Genomic DNA, 9529 nt, shown 5'->3' with positions numbered 1-9529 from the left:
TGATATCTGGTTATTTCCACCATGCACAGAGTCAAGACCTACCACATGAAAGATCATAAACAAAATTCTGGTTTCTTCTAATTTTCTGTTTCTCAATTAGGAAATAGAGGGAAAAAAGGATCCATAGAATTTTTGGTTATTTGACGAATTAAAAACATAATGTACCACCTACAAGAGTTCTTGCATCATAAGAATAATAAGTGTCAGTGACAACAGAATGGAAAGATGAAGACGCAAAATCATCCTTCAGTATCATACCCTGGGTAAGTCTGCATCCAACACTGTCACACAGATAACCAGGAATAGTACGGCGGCACTTTTCATTATTAGCAAGAGATGTTCCAGATCCTCAGAGATTTCAACAGCTCTAGGTTCCAGGTATCTGAGTTCATTCTGATGGGATTTCCAGGCATCCACAGCTGGCAGCACTGGCTCTCCCTCCCCCTGGCTCTGCTCTATGTCTTGGCTCTCATTGCCAACACACTTATCGTGACTGTCATTTACCAAGAGGCATCACTACACCAGCCTATGTACCATTTCCTGGGCATCCTGGCTGTCGTGGACATGGGCCTGGCAACTACTATCATGCCCAAGATTTTAGCCATCTTATGGTTCAATGCTAAGACTATCAGTTTCAATGAATGTTTTGCTCAGATGTACGCCATCCACTTTTTTGTTGCCATGGAGTCAGGTATCTTTGTCTGCATGGCTATAGATAGATATGTAGCGATTTGCAGACCACTGAGATACCCTTCAATAGTCACTGAATCTTTTGTGGTCAAAGCAACTTTGTTTATGGCCCTCAGAAACTGTGTGGCTCCCATGTCAGTTCCTGTGTTGGCTGCTCAGAGAAATTACTGTTCCCAGAATCAAATCAATCACTGTTTTTGTACTAACCTGGGGGTTACTAGCTTATCTTGTGATGACAGGAAAATCAACAGCATCAACCAGCTGGTCCTGGCTTGGGCAATCATGGGCAGTGATCTGGGTTTGATTATGATTTCATATGCTTTGATTCTTCGGTCTGTGCTGAAGCTGAACTCTGCAGAAGCTGCATCCAAGGCCTTAAGTACCTGTACCTCTCACCTCATCCTAATCCTTTTCTTCTACACTGTCATCATTGTCATGTCCATCACTCATAGTGCAAAAATGTCAGTTCCTGTCATCCCGGTTCTGCTGAACGTGCTGCACAATGTTATTCCCCCTGCTCTGAACCCCATGGTCTATGCACTTAAAAACAAAGAACTAAAACAAGGCTTATACAAGGTGCTTAGGCTAGATGTCAAAGGAGACTAAAAATGAGAAAACACACATCATCTTTACTTTCTCAAAACTGGATGTCTGATGTACTAATTAATCTTAAGGGCATAATATGCAATATCCTTGAAAAATCTGTATAGCATTTTAATATTTATCTTCCATGTCACTTAAAATAATTACTTTTGAAACAAGGTCTTACCTTTGTGATCCTGGCTAGACTAGAACTTTCTGTATAGACCAGGCTAGCCACAAACTCTGAGGGGTCTGCTCACTTTCGTTTTTGAGTATTGAGATTAAAGGCATGGGCCTTCACATTCAATGAAAATAAATTTCTTGAAAAACCACAAGTCATGTTATCTAATACTTTTCTCAAAGTCATTAACCTGGCTTGGACATTACTAAATACAATAAAATTAATTAAAATGGACATGTGAAACCATTTATGAATAAAGGAAAATGTAATTGTGTATGAGTCTGAGACACTTTTATGTATATTAAAAAATTATGTCCCCTTGGCAGAAAGAACATCTGTGAAATGATATTAATTATGGCTTTTAATTCAGATTCTTTGCCTTTCTCATGTGTATACACAGTCACACACATGCATGTGTACTGATTGATATATGAATATGAAAATATTCAGTTGTTTATGAGCATCATAGATGTAGTAAGAATGGAAATCCCCCACTCTTACTCCTTCTATGCAGGGTGTGTTGATCCTCATACAAGCACTTTTAACTCTAAAGTTTGTAAATATAACATTGGATTTTCCCTTTAAGGCTGAGTCAGTTCAAATGTGTAACTATCAAGGGACTGAGATGTTAAGGGATGCACATACACATATATAGCAGCATCAGATGGTTTTTGACCAAGACCTTTTTCTTGGACCAGGCGGCACTCAGCTCACTGTTTTCATATCCTGGAAGTAGGCATTACACAGGGTAAGGTGGGAGGGGAGAGAGTGCCAACATGCTTTTGTTGTTAGGAGTAGACACATGGAGAGAGGCTTTGAGCAAATACTAATTGGTTGGAGCATTCATTCCAAGAACTATAGATTAGATTTCAATCATTCAGCTAAAAGACATTAATTTGCTTTTTCTTGTGCAATGTGTGTTTCCTAATTTCTAAGATGATAATTCAGTGTAGCCTTTCATAGGGAATATAAATATTGATGTTTTCCATGACCTAATGGAATCACTGGAAATGGCACCAGTCATGTTACATTATCACAGGGCAGGAAGAAGCAGCTGGAAATGAGTTCCTTATATTTTCAGAGTGCTGTTGCTTCTCACTTGCCTTCACTGCTTTTCAGAAAGAGAATATAGTTAACTTTCCTCAGGTCCAAAGGGAAGTAGTTATCATGTTTCAAAAAATACTTTAGATGTCTAAGTAGTCCAGATAAACCCACTACCATGTTGAGAGAAGATGTTTTTCAAGTTTTGGGGCAGGCAAGTAAGGATAGAAACTGACCATCTGTGGGGCTTGGGGTAAGGATAAACAGTAGATCCCTGCAAAGTTATCTCTTTATAAGTGATGATATTTATGTTTAAACCTATTGCATCAATAGATCTTCTTACACACAGAGTAATGACTTTTTTCTTTCAGAAAAGTAATCTAGTATTGAAAACCTTTTATATGTGTTGAAAATGTATAAATCATTTCATAGTTAACACTCTGTTATTTGTTATTATAATGCATCTTTTATTCAAAGATTTGAAATCATATTGAAAAGACTAAAATTACTTGTATATCATTAAACCCCATACTACTTATTAATTTATATCTGTAACTATAAGGGAAACACAATAGAAATAAACAGGACAGTTATCTTACATGTTAAGTAATAATCACTTCAGAATATAGCACATTGCCTTTCCAGTATATAATTCCCCTTCCCAGCTTAAGGGTATTCACATTCCCCCCAGTTTTCCTATTTGTCACTGTCTTATGAAAACTTAAAAGTCTATCTGTTTATACTTTGTGAAGGAGAAAGAAATAAAGATCCCTTTCTTTGGGGCAATTAAAAATTTTAAATTTATTTATTTCATGTTATGTGTATGAGTGCTTTGTATACATATATATGTTAGTGTACCATGTATGTGCCAGGATACCCTGGAACTGGAGTTGTGGATGGCTAGGAGCCGTTGTGAGGATGCTAGAAACCAACCCAGGATTCTGTGCAGGAGCAACAAGCACTCTTAACCACTGAGCCATCTCTCCAGCCCATCTTGTGACAGTTTTATAGGCAAGAAGCAGATCTGTTATACTGTTTTATTATGCAGATTCTTTCATTTCCATAACTAAAAATTAGGTTTAAAGTTAAAGTTATTTACAGTGTTAGCTGCTAATATTCTTGCTCTGTTACATTGTAGAGAAAAGAAAGAAAAAATGATGGGCAGGTGACATAATAAAAGTTGATTGTATTTCTTGGCTACAAAATGTATTCATTCTGATAATAAGCTTATTTTTAGTACAAATGCTTTCTATACGAAATAGTAACTATTTTAACTATTCAAGTAAATTTCAAAGTGTGTCCTAGTTGCATAGCAATCAGTTATAAGTACATGTGTTTGTATAAGTATTTGTCTATGTGTAGACATACACATTTTTAGTTTTCTTTTTAAAAGCTTTGCTTTTTCACTTTATTATTTTGTTTTGTGTAGGTTACATGTATGCCTACATGTATGTCTATGCACCATGTGCATGCAGTGCCTGTGGAGGCCAGAAGAGGGCATTAAATCTCCTGGAACTGGAGTTTCAGACGGTTGTGAGTCATGTGGGTGCTGGAGATCAAACCCATGTTCTCTAGGAGAGCTGTCAGTGCTCTTAGCCACTGAGCTATCTCTCTAGCTCCGAGTTCTTGGTTTTCTTAATGAATTTTTTGGAAAGAAAAAAAATTAAATGTAATGTTGAATACAAACCAATGAGAACAGATGCTTCTGTAGTGGTACATTCATGAAATAAAAATCCATAAGCCTGACAGAAGGAATGTGGTGACAATTCTTAAGTAAAAGGAAAGACTTTTTATGTAGATAATCAGCGTTAATTTCTTTGTCTACGTGCAAATTGTACAACTGTGTGCAGACTGTGGATTATTAACAAAGTGGATACCAGCAGGGACTCAGAATCAGCTCACAGACTGAATTAATTAGGTTCTCCATTATTTTATTTTACATTGTGGGTTAACAGATTGAGGAAGGCGTTTTCAGCATGTCCTATTATTTTGTTTGTGGGAAACTGTGTTAAACATAGAGATAAATCAATTTGACAGAACCAGCATTAATTATCTCATACTTGGTCTTAGCTCTAGGACTGAGAAGTGGTAGATGTAATTACTCTATTTGGTTGGTTTTTTTTCCCCTTTAACCATGGGAGTCCTAGGGATCAAACCCAGGTTGCTGGGCTTGTTCCTGGGCAAGTGCCTTTCCTATCTGCTGAGTCATCTCACCAGTCCTTCTATTAGATTTTAAAGAACTGATGGGGTTGCACAGAACAAAATATTTGTTTCTCTTGTTTTTTTTTTTCTACCACTATAGGACTTCCTCACAATTTCTCTATTTTACAACAGAAAATTTCTTGAAATTTTTATTTATTCCTATTTATAAAGTATACTTAAAATTTTTTTATGTCTGCTAGTAGAGATCCTCATGTTTTCAATGAAATTATATATGGACAACAATTTAATAGTCTTTAAATTTTTATTATATTTCTTTCCTTTGTTGATTTCTCAGTTCATTAATCATTTGTTAGCTTTTGTTGACATCAGTGGACTATAATACCTTGTTTGATTCTGAAAATATAAATATGAATTAAATATGTCCATTAAAAGTTGTGTTATTTAATGGATGTTTGAGTACAGTAACGGATTTTCATACTCCTGTGATATTAAAATGGCAAAGCAGGTGGATTCCCATAATAAATATATTCTTACCTCAGGCTTATCATTTTTCTATTTTATAGAAACCTTTAATGGTAGATACTTATCTTCTCAAAGAAAAGAGATGAGTTTTGCTGAGGAAGGTAAATCTGTAGGCAGATTTGATGGGGTGGTAGGGGTGAGAACACCTCAGAAAACAGAGGGTTGCTGGAACATAAACTTTAAAATAGCAAGTAGGAAATAAGTAACCTAAGAGAATGGGGCTAGCAAAGACCAGCCAAGACTCAGGTATAAGGCCATTGGTCTTTTCCTCTGTGAAATTAATCATCATTGTCTCCAGATTATGATGCACTCAGCATTTCTACCAAATCCTGTACAGTTCTAAGGTTTTTTTTTTTAATTTTTATTTTGCAATACAATTCAGTTCTACATATCAGCCACAGATTCCCTTGTTCTCCCCTCTCCCGCCCCCCTCACCTTCCCCCCAGCCCGCCCCCCATTCCAATCTCCTCCAGGGCAAAGCCTTCCCCACAGACTGAGATCAACCTGGTGGACTCAGTCCAGGTAGGTCCAGTCCCCTCCTCCCAGGCCGAGCCAAGGGACCCTGCATAGGCCCCAGGTTTCAAACAGCCGACTCATGAAATGAGCACAGGACCAGGTGCCACTGCCTGGATGCCTCCCAAACAGATCAGGCCAATCAACTGTCTCACCCACTCAGAGGGCCTGATCCAGTTGGTGACCCCTCAGCCATTGGTTCATATTTCATGTTTCTGTTCGTTTGGCTATTTGTCTCTGTGCTTTATCCAACCTTGGTCTCAACAATTCTCGCTCATATAAACCCTCCTCATTCTCGCTAATTGGACTCCCAGAGATCCACCCGGGGCCTCATGACTGAGGAAAAGGTCTCAGAGACCACCCTTATAAGCAAGCTTGTCTTGTATTATTTTCCTTGTAGCAGAAAAAGTTACCTCGAGCCGTGTCTAATGACACTCCAGTGAAAAATGGGGGAAGAGGTAGGAAAAGTGAACAGGGGGAAATCTGATACATCAAATTTTCCCATCACTCTACCCACTAAGTAGGCTCTTGTGATGTCTGGAAGTTTAGTCTAAAGAGGAATTTTAACAAATGCTACAGGCTCATTCACATTAGATCTGACAAGGATGAAGGTGAGCTTTCCTAAAGGATAGAGGGTTGAATTTAATATTGGTACTTCAGTGTGAGATTCCCAGTAGGATTATGTTACACCAGGATGGCTACAGCTGCACCCACATTTCTAAATTATGTATGTATATAAACACACACACACACACATACATATGTATGTTCTGAAACAAAGACATTTTTATACATGTTTTTCAATTGTGTTCCATAAATTATAGTGTGTTGCATGAACTGTTCCAAGAACCAAAATAATTGTTACAGATAGGGTAAGCTACTTATAAACAATCAACAGAACTTAGACATCACAGGCCTTCAAATTATACTACTTTTTAAGTGTATATCTAGCTTTAGAGAGGACTTTAATGTTTTTCTAAATCAGTTTCCTTAGTATAAATAGGTCTAATCCATTGTCTCAGCATAATTTAATCGTTTTACATTTTAAAATATACATAATCTCATTCTAAATTAACTATATGAATAAAGTATGCATATATATATCATAATGTAATTTCATATGCAAGAAGTCTCTGTGAATCAAAGACTTTCATCCCAAATGCATTAGCTTAAGGAACCAATTAGCACATTAGCAAAACTGGATTAAAAAATAGGGATGTGATATCACATTCCTGTTATCTTTATTGCTTGTATGGCCTCTATAAGGGTGATGGTGAGCAAGGTTCTGATTATCTGTAATATCCCGTGTGTCTGTATTAAGATAGCATAAATACAGTCTTTATTATGGAATTTGAAGGATGACTTGTTGAGTTAACAAAGAGAATGTTCCACCTTACAGAGATGAATTTATTTCATAACATATCTGACTAAACCAAGTGTCTGACTAATAAAAGTGGAAGGATGAGAATAATGAAGTTGCCAGATCCTCCTAAATATAAAGATCTGTGTTAAACTCCTTTCTGATATTACATTGCTAATCTAAACTAACATTAACCTTTTCCCTTTTAGCAAGAGATGTTCCAGGATCTGACCAATTCCAACAGCTCTAGATTCCAAGTGTCAGAGTTTATTTTGATGGGATTTCCAGGCATCCACAGCTGGCAGCACTGGCTTTCCCTGCCATTGGCCCTGCTCTATGTCTTGGCTCTCATTGCCAACATACTTATTATTACCATAATCTACCAGGAAGTGTCACTACACCAGCCTATGTACCATTTCCTGGGCATCCTTGCTATAGTAGACATGGGCTTGGCGACCACCATCATGCCTAAGATTTTAGCCATCTTATGGTTCAATGCTAAGACTATCAGCCTCCCAGAGTGCTTTGCTCAGATGTACGCCATCCATTGCTTTGTTGCCATGGAGTCAGGTATCTTTGTCTGCATGGCTATAGATAGGTATGTAGCGATTTGCAGACCACTGAGATACCCTTCAATAGTCACTGAATCTTTTGTGGTCAAAGCAACTTTGTTTATGGTAATCAGAAACTGTGGGACTCCCATGTCAGTTCCTGTGTTGGCTGCTCAGAGAAATTACTGTTCCCAGAATCAAATCGATCACTGCCTGTGCTCTAACTTGGGAGTCACTAGCCTGTCCTGTGATGACAGGAAAATCAACAGCATCAACCAGCTGGTCCTGGCTTGGGCAATCATGGGAGGTGACCTGGGTTTGATTATGATTTCATATGCTTTGATTCTTCGGTCTGTGCTGAAGCTGAACTCTGCAGAAGCTGCATCCAAGGCCTTAAGTACCTGTACTTCTCACCTCATCCTAATCCTTTTCTTCTACACTGTCATTGTTGTCCTTTCCATCACTCACAGTGCAGGAATGAAAATTCCCCTCATCCCGGTTCTGCTGAACGTGCTGCACAATGTTATTCCCCCTGCTCTGAATCCCATGGTTTATGCACTCAAGAACAAAGAACTCAGGCATGGCTTATACAGAGTGATTGGCCTGGAACTGAACAGTAACTATGAGTGAGAAAATACTCCTTTTTAACTTTCTGCACAACTACCCTTTATATTCTCCAATGATGGTAAGTGTTAAAAAGGTAAATACTATGGACACAATAGGAGGTTTGATTTAACATCAGGAACCAACTAAATTCAGAACAACAATAACAACAACAAAAATCACAATATTACTTGAAGTCTCTAGATGCTGAAAATCTTCAGTACAAAGAGTAACATAATGATGCTATCTTTGTTCAAGAATCCAAAGGAAGGACTTGAAAGATACACATATCAATAATTTGTCTGTGTTCCTGGCTAGAATACCCAGATAATTTTGAATACATTGGCAGAGATCTTTGCCAATTACCCTTTTAAATTGGAAAGTTCATCTCTTTATTTAATTCAATTGGGGGGTTGGACATGAGTTATTTCTACCATTTGCTGCGTGCGTGTGTGTGTGTGTGTGTGTGTGTGTGTGTGTGTGTGTGTGTGTGTGTGTGTGTGTTTTCCAGGTAGCACATCTTTTTTTTACTGAGAAAAGTGTCTTGAATATAGATTTCCCTAAAAAGATATGTAATTACCCCCAAAAAACAACTGATAAAATGTTCCCCACCATTAGTTACTAAACAGTAGGCACAATCCAATAAAACCACAACAGCTTACCAAATACAGCTTCTAAGATAGGCACTCATAAACATACAAGAAGTCAGACAGTATTTTCTTTTTCATGGACATGGGGATCCTTTCATACTATTGTTGGAATGTGAACAAAATTTTGTATTTGCCCAGGAAATTAAGCAATTTCAATTGCCACAAGACACAGCAATTAAGTAGTAAGTGTCAATATACATTCATCATATCCCAAATGAAGGATTTGAACAAAAACGTGTGTGAATAATTTTTAGCATTTCTTGTTAAAAAGTAAACAATGTATATACCTTTTAAATGCTGTTTTAATATGGATATATAAATGTGGATACATGAAATAAAGTTTATTCTGAGAAGGGGTTAAGGGAAAGGGGCCAGTGGGATGGCCTAGTGGGTAGAGACGACACTTGCTGCCAAGCCTGAGGAACTGAGTTCGATTACCAGGACCCACATGGTGGAAGAACAGAAATGACTAAGGCAAGATGTCTTAGGGCTTCCACTTGTGCCCTCTCCCACAAAGAGATAAATATAATTTTTTTTTTTTTTTTTTTTTTAATTTTCATTTTGCAATACAATTCAGCTCCACATACCAGCCACAGATTCCCCCGCTCTCCCCCCTCCCGCCCCCCCCACCCTCCCCCCAGCCCGCCCCCCATCCCAATCCCCTCCAGGGCAA

The 9529-nt window shown here is 37.9% G+C and overlaps 2 protein-coding genes across 2 annotated transcripts; both read left to right on the top strand.

Moving 5' to 3' along the window:
- The first annotated feature begins 336 nt into the window (after positions 1-336).
- On the top strand, positions 337-1296 carry LOC131910187 (putative olfactory receptor 56B2). The gene has a single exon (XM_059262217.1). The coding sequence runs from the start codon at positions 337-339 to the stop codon at positions 1294-1296; it is 960 nt and encodes a 319-aa protein (XP_059118200.1).
- Positions 1297-7267: 5971 nt separating this feature from the next.
- Positions 7268-8233, top strand: LOC131910082 (putative olfactory receptor 56B2). Its single transcript, XM_059262184.1, has one exon. The coding sequence runs from the start codon at positions 7268-7270 to the stop codon at positions 8231-8233; it is 966 nt and encodes a 321-aa protein (XP_059118167.1).
- The last annotated feature ends 1296 nt before the right edge of the window (positions 8234-9529 follow it).

The sequence above is a fragment of the Peromyscus eremicus genome, chromosome 1 (assembly GCF_949786415.1).
Source record: "Peromyscus eremicus chromosome 1, PerEre_H2_v1, whole genome shotgun sequence".
Lineage (NCBI taxonomy): Eukaryota > Metazoa > Chordata > Mammalia > Rodentia > Cricetidae > Peromyscus > Peromyscus eremicus.
Note: the sequence above shows the minus strand (reverse complement) of the source record. Positions and strands in the feature narration are given on the sequence as shown.

Coding starts and splice junctions, on each gene's coding strand:
- LOC131910187 (XM_059262217.1), top strand. CDS start 337: ATGTTCCAGATCCTCAGAGATTTCAACAGCTCTAGGTTCCAGGTATCT.
- LOC131910082 (XM_059262184.1), top strand. CDS start 7,268: ATGTTCCAGGATCTGACCAATTCCAACAGCTCTAGATTCCAAGTGTCA.